Source organism: Lissotriton vulgaris, chromosome 9 (assembly GCF_964263255.1).
Source record: "Lissotriton vulgaris chromosome 9, aLisVul1.2, whole genome shotgun sequence".
In the NCBI taxonomy this organism is placed as follows: Eukaryota; Metazoa; Chordata; class Amphibia; order Caudata; family Salamandridae; genus Lissotriton; species Lissotriton vulgaris.
The window spans coordinates 499,808,201-499,826,210 of record NC_141697.1 but is presented as its reverse complement, the minus strand read 5'-3'; the positions used below and the strand labels follow the sequence as shown (position 1 = coordinate 499,826,210).

The window sequence follows — 18,010 nt, the reverse complement described above, 5'->3', positions numbered from 1 at the left end:
ACTATGCCCAGCGTCTCAAGCCTCTTTATGCTTTGATACGACCTACATTTTCTAAAGCCAGCTGGCTTGCGGAGCATTCAGTTACTCTGCAGTCTTTGCAGTCTTATCTACTTGAATCTAAGTACTTGGTAACACGTGACAACCTCACAAATCTGGTGATATGAATTGTAGCAGGTGCAGTGGGTTTCACTTACTTAACATACAATGAAGGTGATACAGTTCCTATTGCAAAAAAAACTTATCTCTAAACTTCAGACGAAATGCGATTTTCCACTGGGGATTTTTTTTTTTAACAGCTGTGCAAAGGGCAGTCCTGAAGGAACGCGCACTAGCGAAGGAGACATAATTTTGGTGGTTACTCCTTACCCTGCCTTAGAAGCAGTGACAAAGGCGAATGTACCAAACTCCAAAGCATTAAATCCCCGTTGGATACAATGGGCTACTTCTTTGACATCTCCTGATGTCAAGTTTATCTTTGACCCCTCTCTTCAGAAACAGGAGTTCTTGCAGTATGAACACGTCCATCCACCTCCTCCATCTGTGCTCCCTTTGGAGGAGTACAAATGTATCATTTACACAGATTGCTCGGCGCAACCGGCCACTGGTTGTGGCAGGTAAAATGCTAAATGGAGAATTAAAGACTAGTGCATACACAGGCACTTGGAGACTGTACTGCCCAATTGGCTGAGCTGCGCGCTCTTGTTCTTGCTCTCGAGTTTGCAGATCCAAAAGTGTCTACTCTGATTATGTGTGATTCTTATTACTATGTCCAGTCTTTTAACAACGTATTTTTTTGGTCTCAGAATAATTATCGAGACTCTAGAGGCAGCGCAATTAAGCATAAAACGCTTTGGGTTCGAGTGGCAGATCTTAAACGTCTGCCCCTCACACAGGATATTCATACTCTTGGCCATCAGCGTGTGGGAGCATACGCTCTAGGGAATTGTTTGGCTGATGAAGCAGCCAAATCAGCAGTAGCCATGTGCTCCTGTGAGACAGACCCCGAAGTAAACGAGAGCCTTACCGGGCTAACGCCGGGAGAGACGCCACCAATATGGGTCATGCCTCGCTGCCATACCACCGGACTACCACAACCATACTCCTCTGCTGTTTTTCCTCAGGGACGCGATGATGGGAATAACCCGGAAGTGGTCCGGACGGAAACCGGAAGCAGTGGGGACGAACCAATGAAAGGCAGCCTAATTCAAGGGGCAGGGTCAGAGAGAGTTGGCGCGCAAGACGAAGACGAAAGCAGGAGGAAGGGAACGGAGAAAGAAGACGCGGGACCGGTGCAAGACTATGCGGGACCGGTGGAAGAAGACGTGGGACCTGTGGAAGAAGACACAGGACCCGTGGAAGTAAAGACGCCAGTGAACCAGGACGTGGAAGAAGACAGCTGATGCGAGGACTGGTGGTGTCCGGAGGATGCTGGAGAGCGGCCGAGACTCTGGAGAGTTGCGGCGGGGCAGGTGAGTGACAACGGCTCGAGGGACTTGGGAAGCGGGGAAAAGGGAGGGAGAGTCGGGTGGGACCCGTAATAACTTGGAGGGGTCTATCTTTGCCGGACAGCGCATTGTTTTCTGATTTATCTGGCCGCATTTTGAAACCACTCGTGATTTCGGTCTTGTTTACTTGACCATTGAGCACCCTTTTACCCATTCCTAGGCACATAAAGACACCCCCCCCCCTTCCTAGCCTTGTACCTATTTTGAACCACGGTGTCTACAGGGTTTTCATCTCCTTTTCATGGACAATATATAGTTCAAACACCTAAGGTGTGGTGAAGGGAAAACTTAGTCCATAATTTTTATGAACTCAATTCTCACGGTTCCCTCATTTATTTCTTCACTCTCCTATGAGCCTCCGGGAAGACCGCCTGGGTCCTGAGGACAAGGAGAAGACAACACCATTACCCATTTCACTACCCAGCTCATCGCCGGAGACATCAGAAGAAGAATCTACCGAGAGACAATCCACCCAACCTATCACATCTTCATTTGTTTTCAATAAACCACCTTCTTTTAAACCACTACTCCAGCCTCCACACCTGTTTATAAAACTAGCCCTCCCACAGCTCCATAGCAGCCGTTACAAGGTCCATGACTAAGATTGATAATGACAAATAGCTGCTACTAAGGAAGGCCTTAATTATCCACAAGGTTTCCCTTCAAAGTATTCTTATGAGTTAACTTCCGATCAAGTTTCCTTTGCAAGAATACCGGATGTTGGTGATCGGCTGATTCCCAACGTAGACCTTCTCTGATCAAAGCCGCACACGAAGGCTTTGCTTTGGCCCATGCCGGAGTGTCTGCAACAGTTTCCATCTTGCAGCAATGTTACTGGTGGCGTGATTTATATAAGCAGCCCTGTAATTATGTACTTTCTTGTGACATCTATCAGCATATTAAGCCTTCTACGGTAATACATCCACCACAAACACAGCTTTGCATCGCTGATCGCCCTTTTGGCTGTGTATATCTTGATCACTGCGGTCCCTTTTGTTCTGATATGGCATACAAATATATTTTGGTTGCGGTTGATTTGTGCACTAGATTCCTTTGGGTGTGGCCACAATGCAGTGATAATTGCAAAAAACACAGTTGATGGACAGAATGTAGAACAATGCCATACATTCACCCCAGTACAAGGACCTGGGCCTAAATCCATTTTTTTTGCACTCCACACCACCCTGAGTTAGACACTGGCTATATGCAAATCAGCTCTGACCCTGTGCCTCATGGGAACAGTCCAGTCCGAACTACCAAGCCATGTCTTTCCCAGACCGGAATCAAGCATCCAAGGACCGGTTTCTGGCTATCAGCCTTCATCAGCCTGGATAGCTTGACTCCAGTGGTATGGAGAGCCTGGGACTCACGTCTGAGTATACCCAGCACACTCGGGGTGAAAACTGCAAAAAACACAGTTGATGGACAGAATGTAGAACAATGTCATACATTCACCCCAGTACAAGGATCTGGGCCTAAATCCATCGTGTTTTTGCACTCCACACCACCCTGGGTTAGACACTGGCTATATGCAAATCAGCTCTGACCCTGTGCCTCATGGGAACAGTCCAGTCCGAACTACCAAGCCATGTCTTTCCCAGACCGGAATCAAGCATCCAAGGACCGGTTTCTGGCTATCAGCCTTCATCAGCCTGGATAGCTTGACTCCAGTGGTGTGGAGAGCCTGGGACTCACGTCTGAGTATACCCAGCACACTCGGGGTGAAAATTGCAAAAATCACAGTTGATGGACAGAATGTAGAACAATGTCATACATTCACCCCAGTACAAGGATCTGGGCCTAAATCCATTGTTTTTTTGCACTCCACACAACCCTGGGTTAGACACTGGCTATATGCAAATCAGCTCTGACCCTGTGCCTCATGGGAACAGTCCAGTCCGAACTACCAAGCCATGTCTTTCCCAGACCGGAGTCAAGCATCCAAGGACCGGTTTCTGGCTATCAGCCTTCATCAGCCTGGATAGCTTGACTCCAGTGGTGTGGAGAGCCTGGGACTCACGTCTGAGTATACCCAGCACACTCGGGGTGAAAATTGCAAAAAACACAGTTGATGGACAGAATGTAGAACAATGTCATACATTCACCCCAGTACAAGGATCTGGGCCTAAATCCATCGTTTTTTTGCACTCCACACAACCCTGGGTTAGACACTGGCTATATGCAAATCAGCTCTGACCCTGTGCCTCATGGGAACAGTCCAGTCCGAACTACCAAGCATACATATGCAGTCTCCCTCCGTCACACTCCCTCCGTCTCCCTCCCTCCGTCTCCCTCCCTCCCTCCGTCCGTCCGTCCGTCTCCCTCCCTCCCTCTGTTGGTCTCCCTCTGTCTGTCTCGCTCTCCCATTCTCAGTCTCCCTCCCTCTCCCATTCTCAGTCTCCCTCCCTCTCCCATTCTCAGTCTCCCTCCCTCTCCCATTCTCAGTCTCCCTCCCACTCCCATTCTCAGTCTCCCTCCCACTCCCATTCTCTGTCGGTCTCCTTCTGTCGGTCTCCCTCCCTCTCCCATTCTCTGTCTCCCTCCCTCCCTCTCTCATTCTATCTGTCTCCCTCCCTCCCTCTCCCATTCTGTCTCCCTCCGTCTCCCATTCTCTATCTGTCTCCCATTCTCTGTCTCCCTGCGTCTCCCATTCTCTATCTCCCTCCTTCTCCCATTCTCTATCTCCCTCCGTCTCCCATTCTCCATCTGTCTCCCTCTGTCTCCCTCCTTCAGTCACCCTCCTCTCCAAGTCTGTCTCCCTCCCTCTCCAAGTCTGTCTCCCCCGTCTAGGTCTCCCCCCGTCTAGGTCTCCCCCCCATCTAGGTCTCCCCCCCCCATCTAGGTCTCCCCCCCATCTAGGTCTCCCCCCCATCCAGGTCTCCCCCCCCCATCTAGGTCTCCCTCTGTTTGTCACCCTGTCGGTCACCCTTTGTCTCCGCCCCTCTCCCATTCTCAGTCTCCCTCCCACTCCCATTCTCTGTCTGTCTCCTTCTGTCGGTCTTCCCTGACTCACTTCCTCAGTCTCCCCCCGACTCCCGTCCTCAGTCTCCCCCCGACTCCCGACCTCAGTCTCCCCCCGACTCCCGACCTCAGTCTCCCCCCGACTCCCGACCTCAGTCTCCCCCCGACTCCCTTCCTCAGTCTCCCCCAGACTCCCTTCCTCAATCTCCCCCCAGACTCCCTTCCTCAGTCTCCCCCGACTCCCTTCCTCAGTCTCCCCCCGACTCCCTTCCTCAGTCTCCCCCCGACTCCCTTCCTCAGTCTCCCCCCGACTCCCTTCCTCAGTCTCCCCCCGACTGCCTTCCTCAGTCTCCCCCCAGACTCCCTTCCTCAGTCTCCCCCGACTCCCTTCCTCAGTCTCCCCCGACTCCCATCCTCAGTCTCCCCCCGACTCCCTTCCTCAGTCTCCCCCCGACTCCCTTCCTCAGTCTCCCCCAGACTCCCTTCCTCAGTCTCCCCCCGACTCCCTTCCTCAGTCTCCCCCCGACTCCCTTCCTCAGCCTCCCCCCGACTCCCTTCCTCAGCCTCCCCCCGACTCCCTTCCTCAGCCTCCCCCCGATTCCCTTCCTCAGTCTCCCCCCGATTCCCTTCCTCAGTCTCCCCCCGATTCCCTTCCTCAGTCTCCCCCGACTCCCTTCCTCAGTCTCCCCCCGACTCCCTTCCTTAGTCTCCCCCCCGACTCCCTTCCTCAGTCTCCCCCCGACTCCCTTCCTCAGTCTCCCCCCGACTCCCTTCCTCAGTCTCCCCCCGACTCCCTTCTTCAGTCTCCCCACGACTCCCTTCCTCAGTCTCCCCCCGACTCCTTCCTCAGTCTCCCCCCGACTCCCTTCCTCAGTCTCCCCCCCCGACTCCCTTCCTCAGTTTCCCCCCCGACTCCCTTCCTCAGCCTCCCCCCGACTCCCTTCCTCAGCCTCCCCCGACTCCCTTCCTCAGCCTCCCCCCGATTCCCTTCCTCAGCCTCCCCCCGATTCCCTTCCTCAGTCTCCCCCCGACTGCCTTCCTCAGTCTCCCCCCGACTCCCTTCCTCAGTCTCCCCCGACTCCCTTCCTCAGTCTCCCCCCGACTCCCTTCCTCAGTCTCCCCCCGACTCCCTTCCTCAGTCTCCCCCCGACTCCCTTCCTCAGTCTCCCCCCGACTCCCTTTGACTGTCTTCCCCCCGACTGTCTCCCCCCGACTGTCTCCCTCCGACTGTCTCCCTCCGACTGTCTCCCTCCGACTGTCTCCATCCCTCTGTCTCCATCCCTCTGTCTCCATCCCTCTGTCTCCATCCCTCGGTCTCCATCCCTCTGTCTCCATCCCTCTGTCTCCATCCCTCTGTCTCCATCCCTCTGTCTCTTCTGTCTCCTCGGTCTTTCTCCCTCCTCTCTCCGTCTCCCACCCTCTGCCTCCCTGTCTCCCTCCCTCTGTCTCCCTCTGCCTGTCTCTCTCCTCCCTCTGTCTGTCTCCCTCCACCTGTCTCCCTCTCTCCCTTCCTCCATCTGTCTGTCTGCCTCCCTCCCTCTGTCTGTCTGCCGCACTCTCCCTCCGTCTCCCTCCTCCCTCTGTCTCCCTCCCTCTGTCTCCCTTTGTATCTCTCCCTCCCTCTGTCTCCTTCTGTCTAGGTCCCTCTGTCTCCCTCCCTCTACCTTTCTCTGTTTCCCTTTCTCTGTCTGTCTCTCTCTTACTCCCTCCCTTTCCCTCCCTCCCTCTCTCTCCCTCCCCTCCCTCTCTGTCTCCCTTTCTCTCTCTCCCTCTCTCCGTCTCCCTCTCCCTCCCTTTCCCCCCTCCCTCGGTCTCCCTCCCTCTCCCTCTGTCTCGGTCACCCTCTGTCTCCCTCCCTCACTCCCTTTCCCTCCCTCCATCTCCCTCCCTCTCCCTCGGTCTCGGTCTCCCTCTACCTCTCTCCCTCGGTCTCCCTCCCTCTGTCATCCTCTGTCATCTCACCCTGCCTGTGTGTCAGCCCGGGCTGAGACAGCTTCTGGGGCACACACACACGCAGCCGAGAACTTCACAGGTCTTTAAAAGACCATTTGCATGTTAATGAAGCTTTGTTGTATTTCTCCTCTTAGGACCCTGCAGCTTCACTTTATCACTTGAATCGCCCGGCCCCCAAGGAGCAGTAGAGTCTCTCTGAGTCCGCGCTGCTACAACGGCGGTGTTTCGGACACTTTGAAATCAAACAAAAAAACACATGTTCGCCAAGAGAGGCTTGCCGTGCTGATTGTCTAGACGTTGCGGCGGCTGCCGCAGCCTTTCACATAGATAAGCATTCTACTATGTTACAGGACCTACACGAGACCCGTGCGAGTCTTGCTACTGAACATTTGCCCTCATCCACTGATGGTGCACAGCTGATTCCATTCCGGTGGCCAGCTGGCTTCCTAAAGTTGGTGATCTGGTCTGAGAGAAGCTGGAGAACAAAAAAAAATGTGGTCCCTCTAATCGTGCGCCGGTTCAAGTGCTGGGCTTGAAGGGTACTCTAACAGTCATTTTACCACCTCTTCCTGGTCGTAAAGACAACATTGCCGTGGACAATGTCAAGCTACAACATCTGGCTGATTCTGAATAATAGGACTCCTGCTGTTTTGTGTCCCACAATTTCAAGGATTTGTGAGAGTGGCAAATCTTCCAGTACACCACACAACACGGTCATCAAGATGGACCCTGTTGTGAATGCACCGCCGGCCTCCTCCTGCACAAGGACGCAGACTATGCATATCCCATGAGTGAGTTTTTGCATGGTTTGCCGGACAGTCCTTGGTGTCCTGGCAGATTTTCTTCTGACTTGTCTTCCACCACTTCAATTGGCCCTACCAAATTAACAATTTTTTTCACATTGTTTAAAAAGAACTATTTAGTGCCTCCATGGACGTACATCTGGTTGGCACTAATTCTGATTTTTCTTTTTATGTCAATTAGCTTTGTCACAGTATTTTTTCTACTCATCAATGGTCACTACTTGCCCGAACGCTTTTCTGTGAACTTGGTTGATGGTATTTTGGCTCCCCACATCATGAAAAGTGACCAGACTCTTGTTAACATTTCAGCGTTCCCTGTTGCTGATGGCATCGTCTGGGAAAAAGTGGATTTTCAGGTCCATGGCCCGACCGAGATTATTAACGTACCCTACGTATTTCATGTCTCCATGGGTGATGTGGTAACACAGAACATACGTTCCGATAATTGGGCTGTGCATGCAATACAAGCATTGTTTTCAGATTTAAAGTATTATGCTGATTTTGAAGCTGAGGATTTGTATTTGAATTCTGTCAATTATGCCGATTTGTTTTGTTATCAACATTATGGGCATCGTTTCATCCATAAGACTAATACACTCCGACCGGTAAATATACACAGTGGGAACACTGCCCTACTCCATTAGGAGGTAGTTTGAAAACATTTAGAAATAAATTGAAATACTTCACTGATTTTGATAGGTCATCACCAGAGTTCTATTATTTCAAATTAAATGTTCCTTCAACTCCCAAAGTAATGTTGCCCAATACGAAATTAATATATTCACACTTTTTCAGACATCTGTCAGTCAGGAGTTATGATCACTGGAAGGCCACCATTGATTTGAAATCAATCTGGGCTTCTAAGACCTGGCAGGTGCGCTGCACTGAGGCCTTGCATTGTGCCTGCCACATCCCAGCACAAATTTTGTTTTTAAATAATAGTGTACCAAACAACTTGCTTTGGATTGGCAACATCGAAGAAGTTGAATGATCCTGCCTTACCCTCTTTAGCTGAATATCACAACTTTACGATTGATGCATTAAAACATTTATTTCAAAATAACTCCTTTAATGTATCTGAAATGGATCCTTCAGGTTGGCTGGTATGGCAGACGAATTCAAATGCCTGCCAATTCTGTTTTCATAACACTACTTTAGGTTATGAACAAGACAGACCCGACCCAAGATTTCCATTCAGTAACAACCTATTTGGTTGGTAAAATAGGTCAACAGTGGTTGCAGCACTCAAGCCTATTGTCTGTTAAACAACATTTATCGTTGTTATCCAACAATATTAATTTGGCCAACTTGGTCTTCGGACCCAGAGTTCCTAGAACGAAAAGCTGGATATTCGAGGCTTCTAATGAAATTTGGAAACTTTCACAAATTGAAGCAGCGTCTTGTTTGCGGGAAATTGATCAAGCTAACTTAAAAAAAGTTCTTGCTGTTGTCAACAACAGTATTATTACAATATCTTCCCACATTTATACACTAGATAATATTGTTTCTTCTGTTATTGATATTCTGTAATGCAATTATCATGGACTTTGAAGGCTCTAAAAATGGGAAAAGTACCATGGGATTATTTGAATGCAACTGCTTTGTTTTTACCGTGTAATTTAACAGACAAACAGCAATTTATGTCCATGAAAGATGCTATTTACACTCTTCTGCACATTGAAAAGATAGATCTTTACCTTTTTCTGTCGCGGAGGCTGACTCTGCTGTCTGGCTCATTATGGAGTTATATCTTTACCTTTCTCACTATTTCAATTCAGCTCTTGCATGAAACATTACCTTTTCTGCATGAACTGTGGTCTTTGCCTTTAACCTATCACTGTTTACGGGACGATAAGGAGGTATACCTTAGAGGGGAGAACTGCGATTCCACAGTAGGTCATTCCCTGGAGTGCAATAACAGTTACACGGGCACATAATATGGCAGCTCCAAACCTTGCTTGTGTTTTAAAGGGTAAACCAGTTAATGCAGTAATTCTCATGTTCACTCTGCTTACTAATGGTAGTTATCTTATTTTACATTACCAAGAATGCTGCGGCATGCTTGCTGGCATACCTTACATTGTAACGTTTCACAGCGCGTAATTTGTTGCAATAATGTGCTTTTTCCTCCCCCGCGTGGGAAGATCAGTAGCTTTGTTTCGCCTTCAATACCATCTTTGAGAGCAGATTTCAACAAGCTGAGCAGATTAAAGGTGCTTTTAACCCAACAAGAAGTCCCCCTTACTTCCCCACGAGAAACCTTCAACCTGCAGGTGGCTAGCGCTGCTACTGAGATTCAAACGCTTCTAAACACTAATCTCCCACTACATTTAGGGGAGCTCATACATTACATATTTAATGCATCGACTACTCAAGGCATGGCACATTTTTTTTTTAAGGCTGTCGGCTCTAGCCTTGTGACTTCTTTTCAGACTATATTTGGTGCAATACCGGCATTCATTCATTCTATCTTTTCCAGCATCTTTGGTGGATTCCCCTTAATACTGGCATTGGCTGCTGGAATCCTGCTTCTGCTGTGCCTGTAACGCAATGGCTACTCCTCTTGTAGTACTGCAGAGACCAGGACGGTTGCAATTGCTCCGTTACCGCATGCAGGAATGCATCTGTACATTACCACTGGCAACACTCCGTGTGTCCTATGGGTTGTCCTTCCGTTTTGCATACTTCACTTGCGTGCAACCAGTCTTTTCATGCTTACGAGTTCAGTTATTTATGCCTTTCCAATACGTCTTGCCCAGACAGCTGATGGGTCCCTTGGTGGTCTATGAGCAGGACTGTTGTGGGATTGGCTTAATGGCACGTGCGGCTGCACTTGGAATTTTGGCTCAATGGGATATCTGTGAGGCTGCACAGAATCGCCTACCTCAGAGTTACATCGAATATCATGCAAGTTATCCAGCAGTGCTAATGGAAGCACCCGACTATGAGGAGCACTCTTGTTAATTCGGCTTGCTGAATTGGATGGCGTATCTGTTTTCTACTGACCACAATGATGTCCTTTTGGAGGGTGTTGCATCCTTTTGCTCCTACACTCTCATGGATTAACCTCACAAATTCCCCACCAGCATCACTTGCGTTTCGGATGCCGTTCTTCCACGAACTATTTTTTTCTTCAATAAATTGTTTTTTTCCCCTAGACTCAATTACTTCAAACTTTCTTTAATTAATGGACACGCCTTTTAAAACTCTGCTCGCACTTTTTGAACTCAGTTTTCCTCCTACGTCTACATGCAAAGGACTTACCAGGGGAGAGTGTAGTATAGATGGTGGGGTCATTGTCGACATTACTAAGTTAGCATGAGCTTCGCTGCCATGAGGCTGCTTTTGCCCACGACACTGTACCAATTTATTTTGCAAGACTCTGTTTGTGCCCCTTTCACTTGAGAACTGTCTGCCTTTTGTGTTCTCTACTGTGCTGAGGTTTAGTCTGCACACAATGTACAAGGTCGATCAACAATGCTCCTTGTTATTCTGTTCTGGTCAGTCCCGCGCACCTAGACATAAAATACTACACACTGCTGCACTACTGGAAATCGTATGCTTTAATATTGCAAGCGAAACATGTTGTACACACTTGGAGGGACACCGTTCCAGAGCGAAGAGCTGTGCTTGTCCTGAGATGTAAACCTTTCATCTAGGCCTTGAGGTATGGGGTCTGCTGAGAAAGCCCAGAGGTGTTCCTTTGTATAATAAATTCCTTTTTACCACGGGGAGGGTAGTCAGGCACTGTATCCTTTTTGCACTGTCTTTATAAAATGATTTCCCAGTTTGTATTCTATGGAATTGTGACAATGCTGACTACATTGTGTTTATGTATTTTTCTGCTAGTAATGGCATATGTACTGTACCATTGAGCAATTTTGTTAAAATAAACATTTTAAACTATACCACGTCTATGATTACTCTCATTGTGGACAAGTGTGAGTGAGCGAAAGAGTTGTCTGGCTCCCCCGATCTCTGAGAAGGGTCGGGAGTGTCGTGTTATGGGTTGTCTAATCATTGGTAGCTTTGCTGTTAGTCGTAGAACGAACGAGACACTATTGCTAGTCGATTTGGGAATGTGGGTAATAATGTGGGAGGTCAGTACACCCCCTAATTTACTGAGGTCCTGGTTTCCAGCGCATAGTTCTGTATATGTGCAGAATCAACGCAAGAAGGCGATCATCTCTGCATGTAGTTGCTTGACCTCTCACTCTTTACATGCATACCCCTGTACAGCATACAATATTCCTGGCAGGACAGAAGCTAAGGGTGTTCAAAGGATCACTCAGATCTTAGTCTAGACGGATATAGCAGTCTAGACAACGTCTTGGAAACTACACACCAAAATCACCAAACTTAAGTAATGACTTTAACCCACTCACCACAACTGTAGTGTTTATCACTCTGCTCCTATCCTTTTCTCAAACATCCAAAAACTAACACTTACACATGCGTTTGCTAGAAATTAATGCACACACTCTTTGAAATGAAGTGTAACTTAACCAAGATCATAAAATAAGCATGCATAATTTTACCTGAAGAGCATGTTTGCTTGCAGCATACCCAGAAGAAAGAGGTACTCCAATGAGGCCTGTTATGCTGCTCACGGTGGCAATTTTCCCTTTCTTCCTTTCAATCATGTGCTTCAGAACACATTTAGTTAGGGAAATTGTTCCCAAATAGTTAATTTGAATTAGAGAGTCATAAACATCCAAGCTTGAGTCCACAAATAATGAACGTTGAGAGCGGCCACTATTGTTTATTAAAACGTCTATCTGTAACAAAACACAAGAGAAGCATAGATTACTTAAATTAAAAGTTGAAAACGTATGATTAGCGGGAGAGAAGATAAAAATGGAGAAATAACACAACATATAGATAAACAAACAAAATCGTTTTATGTATTTGACAGGACTTTGGATGAAGAAATCTAATGAAGAAAAACATTTCCTCCTTTCCTTTTTACACATTCAAGAGAACCTTCCTTGAGCACTTACTATTCCTATCCCCTAACTCTATGGGAGCTTCAGCACTTCTTGATCTGTTTTAAGTATTTATGTAAGATTTGAATAAATCACAGTTAATTTCAACTAAAATCTAAAAAAAAAAAAAAATGTGGAAGTGACCATATGTGTTTGTGCCTCATTATTTTCTTCTGAAGCATTAATTGCAACTAATAAATTATTTGTCCCTCACCTGTGCTTTCTCAGGGTTAGCAAAAAGTGATTCAATCATTTTTTGTCATTATGGTTGCTCCCCCGGTCTGCCCACTGTTTATGTGTATCATATTTCCCAGGTCCTGTGGGTTAAATTTGGGTCACCCCACTGTTTATAATTGTATTCAGGATATGGACATGAATCCCTGCCCACTTTCCTCCCATCTTTTTAATTGGCTCATGTTACTGTCCTTTGTAAATTGAGGCTTTTCATAGGTCAATAGGATTGGTAGTCCCTCCATTGTACCGCCTTTCTCTTGTTGTAAAATCCCATGAGGGCTGCCCCCATTATGTGTGTTGTTACTGCTGAAGGCCTTGATTAATGTGTTCGGTCTGACCGCTGGTCTGAGGATGGATCCCAGAGGACAAGGCAACCTCGATGTGAAAGGATTTTCAGAAGTGTTCCCACAACTGGGATATACACTGGTGACCATGATCGGATATATTGACCTGTGTAAGACCATGAAGACAAACGACCTCCTTTATGAAGATCTTTCCTAGCTCTCTTGCAATAGGTAAGTTCCTCAAAGAAGAAAAATGTGCCCTCTTAGAAAATGAGTCCACTGTCACCATAATGACTTGGTTTCCTGCAGACGGGGGCAAGGAAGACTTGCAAATCTGTGGATACCATATGCCATGGTGCTGGAGGAACAGGTAGAAGTTAAAGAAATCCCACAGGTCTGGAGTGAGAAGTCTTTGCTTCAGCACAGGTTGGACAGGAGGACACATATTTTGGTATCTTCTCGTACTGATGGGCACAAAAAGAAACAAAGCACCACTAATTCAAGAGTATTCTTGAGACCACAGTGGCCAGCGAAGGGAGAATCAGAACACATTTGCAAGGCCTCCAATTTTTCTTTTTTATAAGGGAGGAACAGCACCTTTTCCTTGTAGTAATGTTTATCTTGTTGGTTAAGCTGATTGGTCACATTATTCCAATCTTCATTGGTTAGAGATGCATAGCCCGACTGGACCCTGTCAAGAAACGATTAAACAGTACTAATGAGACGTTGTAATTCTATGATGTTTTGTTGAGGAAGAGTAAGACTTTAAGGACATCAGAGCGTCTGACAGATTGTTTTGAGGACCTGGCATATAATGGTAATGGTGAAGCCGTATTGACTGAAAAAGTAGGCCCATCGAGCTTGGCGGTTATTTGGCACTGAATACTGCTAAGACATTGCAGAATCCTATGATCTGTTCTGATGTCAAACGGTTCTTTAGTACCCATTAGGAACTGTCTCAATTCATGACAGGCTATCATCATCGCTAGTAGTTCTCGCTTAATAACAGAATTGTTTCCCTCTGAATCCGACAGGACATTTGACAAATAAAAAAAAAAGGGTGTTCAAGCGCATTCTCCTCTTGTCTTTGGAATCGGAAAGCTCCTTTGGCCCTGTCTGAAGCATCAGTTTGGACTATAAACGTCTTGGTTGTATCGGGGTCGTGCAAAATAGGAAGTTGAGTGGAGGATTCTTTAAGGTCTGAAAAGCCTTTTCTGCAGCCTAAGTTTATTTGAACACTGGTCAGAGATTTTCCCCTTTTAATGTTTGGGAAAAGAAACTTGTTTGTTGGGCAGAGTTGTCAATAAAATGACGATACAAGTTTGTCAACCCCAGGAAACACTGGTTTTCTTTGATGGTTGAACAATCCAGTATAGCTTTTATCTTTTGTGGATCCATGGCAATTCCTGTCTTGTTGATTCAATAACCCAAATACTCAACTTGGGCTGGTCAAACTATCACTTTTCTGGTTTACAGAACAGGCTGTTCTGGCGTAGTCTTTCCAGAACTTGAGTAACATGTACACGTTGAAGATTGGTGTTTGAAAATATACAAGAATGTCACCCAAATACATTGCCATGGTCTGGTTTAGGAGATCTGCCAACATGTTGTCCATAAATCTATGAAAGATAAAAGGAGCATTTGTCAGTCCAAAGGGAATCACCCAATATTCAAAGTGGCACAAGGGTGTTCTAAATGTGGTCTTTCACTCATCTCCTTCCTTGAATCAAAGGAGATAAGCACCTGAAGGTCGAGTTTGGTGAACAACTTTGCCCCTTTGATTCTAATATGTCCTTGATGAGGGGCAAGGGGTAGCAATCTCTGATAGTGACTTTGTTTAATCCTTTAAAGTCTACACATGGCCATACATCTTTGGTCTTCTGTGGTACGAAGAAGAGAGGTGCCCCGGCAAGTGTTGAGGACCATGTAATTACACCACTTTGAAGATTTTCTTCTAGGTATTGTCTAAGTGTTCCTTTCTCTGGTTCATTGAGGGGTACACTCTTCCAAAAGGCACTGTGACCTCAGGTTCAAGGGAGGGATGGTACAATCAAATTCTCTAAGAGTAAGTAAAGTCAGATTCTTTTGTTTTTGGAACACGTTCGCATACATCTGATAGCGATTAGGTACCCCTTGTATGACACTAATGGAGTTGCATACCTTCCTTCGCTATAGGCATCTCCGTTGGTGACCAGTATTCCGCAGTAGCACAACTAAACTGTTGACAAAAATGTGAGGACAAGGAGATAGTTCTGGTTTCCCAGTTGACAAAGATTGTGTCTGATCAGCCATGGGATTACCAAAATTATGATATGGTTAGGAGAGGCTATAAAATCAAAAGACAAGTACTCTTGAAGCCTTCCAAAAGTTAACCGTAACAACCATGTCATTTCTTTTACTGGTCTGGAGACCAGTGTGAATCAGTCAACAGTTTGCAATTGTTCAGATGTTTCTTTAAAAACTCAGAATATTTGTTTTTCGGTGGCCCATCTTTCATCCAGATAAATACAGCTGCCTCCGTAGTCTAACAAGGCTAGTACTTTCTCCTCTGTACTTGTTGGTAATCCTAAGAGCATAGGTAAGATAGGTAAGAGAAAAAGAGAATTTGATGTTTCTTTTGAAGAACAGATTGAAGGAATACCAGACCATCCCACCCTCTGCCTTCTTACAGAGGGCGGGATCCAGCGTTTTCCTGGCGGCTTATGTGGATGAGTGGCGCAGCTACTAATCATATGGCCAGGAGAACCACAATATAGGCATAGCCCTGGTTTCCTTCTATGTTCCTGTTCGGTCTCAGACAGTCGTCGTCGAGCAAGACCTATCTGCATAGTCTCTTCTCCTGTCGAAGGAGAAATTTCAGAGAGGGAAGCTTCTGTTCTGCAAATATCGAGATGTGATGTTCTTGTATGTTGCTGGACACAGCCTTATGTCTCTCCAACCAGCGTTAATTGAGACGGTATTCTACAGACAAAGCCAAATTTATCAGGCCAGCCATAGTATCAGTACACAAACTTGTCATTGATTTCTTCATGAACACCTCAGCAAAACAGAGTAGCTAGAGAGCATTCCACCCAAGGGGTCTCTGCAGCTAGCTGTCGGAAACAGGTTATGTAATGCAGGACATCTTGGTTACCTTGCTGGAAATCACACAGAGCTACCTCTGCTGAGGTTTCCAAGCCAGGCCTTTCAAACATTTATACGAAGGCAGCGAGAAAGGTCATATAGTTTGACAATCGTGGGTCTTCTTTGGCTTCCAAAGGTGTTGGCAATGCCAAGGCAGGATGGGACCAAGCACTGATCAAATAACCGACTTTAGTTCCGTCTCGTGAAAACTGAGCTTTGCAAAGAGCGAACAAGACTGTCCAAGGATCCAAGAATTCTTTCAGATTGACTGACCCAAATAAAGTGGAATGGTTGCTGAGATTGTTGGTACATCATATCCCCTAGTTACGAGAACTTAACATAATGATACATTTTCATCTCGCAATTGTTGCAGGTCCTGAGCTTGTTGCTCAACAGTCTGCACTATGGCTTGTGCTGCTTCCAAAGTGCCTTCTTGAGGTAGTGTTTGAAGAACATCCATGGCTCCGGACCAACATGGGGTTTTGGGCGTTGCAATCTGTCAGGTTCAGAACTTTTCTTTCCGACTCCAGTGCGCACAGATATTTCCTGGGTCGGGGTCTAGAAGGTTCTTGGTTGTCCAAGGTAGGGGTGACCCTTTCCAGTAGCCATGGTGCTGGTGACAATGTATCACCAGGGCAGACAGTGCCTTCCAGAAGGAGTCTCAAAGAGGAACAAGCATTAAAAATGCAATAGGTCTCGCCTTTGATTAAGTTAAAGCAATTTGCTTTGCTATACAACACCATTATGTTATGTTACTGACATTTGCACTGCGCAACAGCTGCCCCAGCAAAGGGACGCCCCGGCGCTGTCAGTAAAGCAATCAGCACGGAAAGAAGGCAGAAACTACACAATGGGGAAACTATGTTTTTATGGCCTTCTTAAAAGTCAAATAATTAGTGTGGCTTCGAATGTGAGTGGGCAGTGAGTTCCAAAGAAGAGATGCCCTGCTGCGGAAGGAATGGCCTCCTGCCCGCACTCTCTAAAACCTTGGTACCCTCACCAAGTGCTGGCCAAGTGAACGGAGCTGACGTATGGGGACGTTGGGTGTGACTAGGTTAGCCAGAATGCTAGGAGTGTTGAACTTCAGGACTTTAAAAACGATGCAAAGGGGGCGTGGCCAAGATGGCGGCGGAGTAGGACGTGCCTTCCCGTCCCTCCGGCGCTGCCTGAACATTTGGCTTGTGTATCGCCCTACCTGGTGCCCATCCGTGCTGCCCATGGGGATTTTCTGCCTCTGTGTGCTGTCCTGAAGCCGGCGGTGTGTTTCTTTCCCTGCTGCGGTATGCCTGTTGGTGGTGCCAGGCATCTCGGCCCCTGAGTTTCAGGCCTGGTGGCAGGGAGCTGCGGAGACTGCCTCCTACAGCGTGGGGCCTCGCTTGCCTGGTGTGGCCGCTGACTTGTTGGAGGGGCGGCGAGGAGCCTGCTTGCCCGGAGGCGTGTGAGGAGGAGCTGCGGTGGCAGAGAAGAGGAGCTGAGGCCCGCGGCGTGGCTTCCATATCACTGTGCAGCGGCCTGCCCACGTAGAGAGTGCGGGGTCTAGACGGCGGAGAGGCCAGGAGTGGTAGGGGCGAGCCGGGCACTCGTCTGGGTGCGGCAGCTGAAGTCGAGATCACCGCAGGGACGAAGTGATCTCCCGCGCCGTGTTGCAGAAGACAGCCATCGCTTGGGCCCTGGTGACGGCGCTTGGCGAGCTGAGGAGTGAGGGACGGATAGCACGCAACCGGGAGGTCGGTACGAGAATCGACAAACGGAGGGAGGCCGCCGTGGGTGGAGGAGCGGGGGACCACGTAGCCGGTGTGTGGTGTGATCGGTGCCCCCCCCTCTGTGACTGATGGTGTGTTGGCTTGCTGAGTGGGCGTGGGGGTCCTGTGGATGTGCCCTGGGGGCTGCGGAGGCTTTCTCAAGTGTGCTGGTGGCGGGAGGCCTGGCCTGCGGCAACGGGTGGGTGTGACCTGCTAAGGGTGAGAGGCCCTAGCTCGGCCCGCATGTCGGCGGGCGGTGCCTCACCTGCTGCTACTCTACATTCCTGGGCCGCGCTTGAAACCTGCCGTTTTCTGAGCGGCAGGAGCATACCGACATCGGGGAGTGGGTGATCGCTCTCCCCCCCTGGTGTGGATCTGGCACAGGCTTGGAGGCCTGGGAGAGGCCCGGTGCTGATGGTG

The 18,010-nt window shown here is 47.9% G+C and overlaps 1 protein-coding gene across 1 annotated transcript in view; it reads right to left on the bottom strand.

Moving 5' to 3' along the window:
• DHRS7 (dehydrogenase/reductase 7) overlaps positions 1 to 18,010 on the bottom strand; it is a 341,569-nt gene that overhangs the window by 198,951 nt on the left and 124,608 nt on the right. The window contains exon 4 of the mRNA XM_086937958.1: positions 11,761 to 12,000. Within this exon, the coding sequence (XP_086794084.1) occupies positions 11,761 to 12,000 (240 nt within the window). The remainder of the gene's footprint in view (positions 1 to 11,760; positions 12,001 to 18,010) is intronic.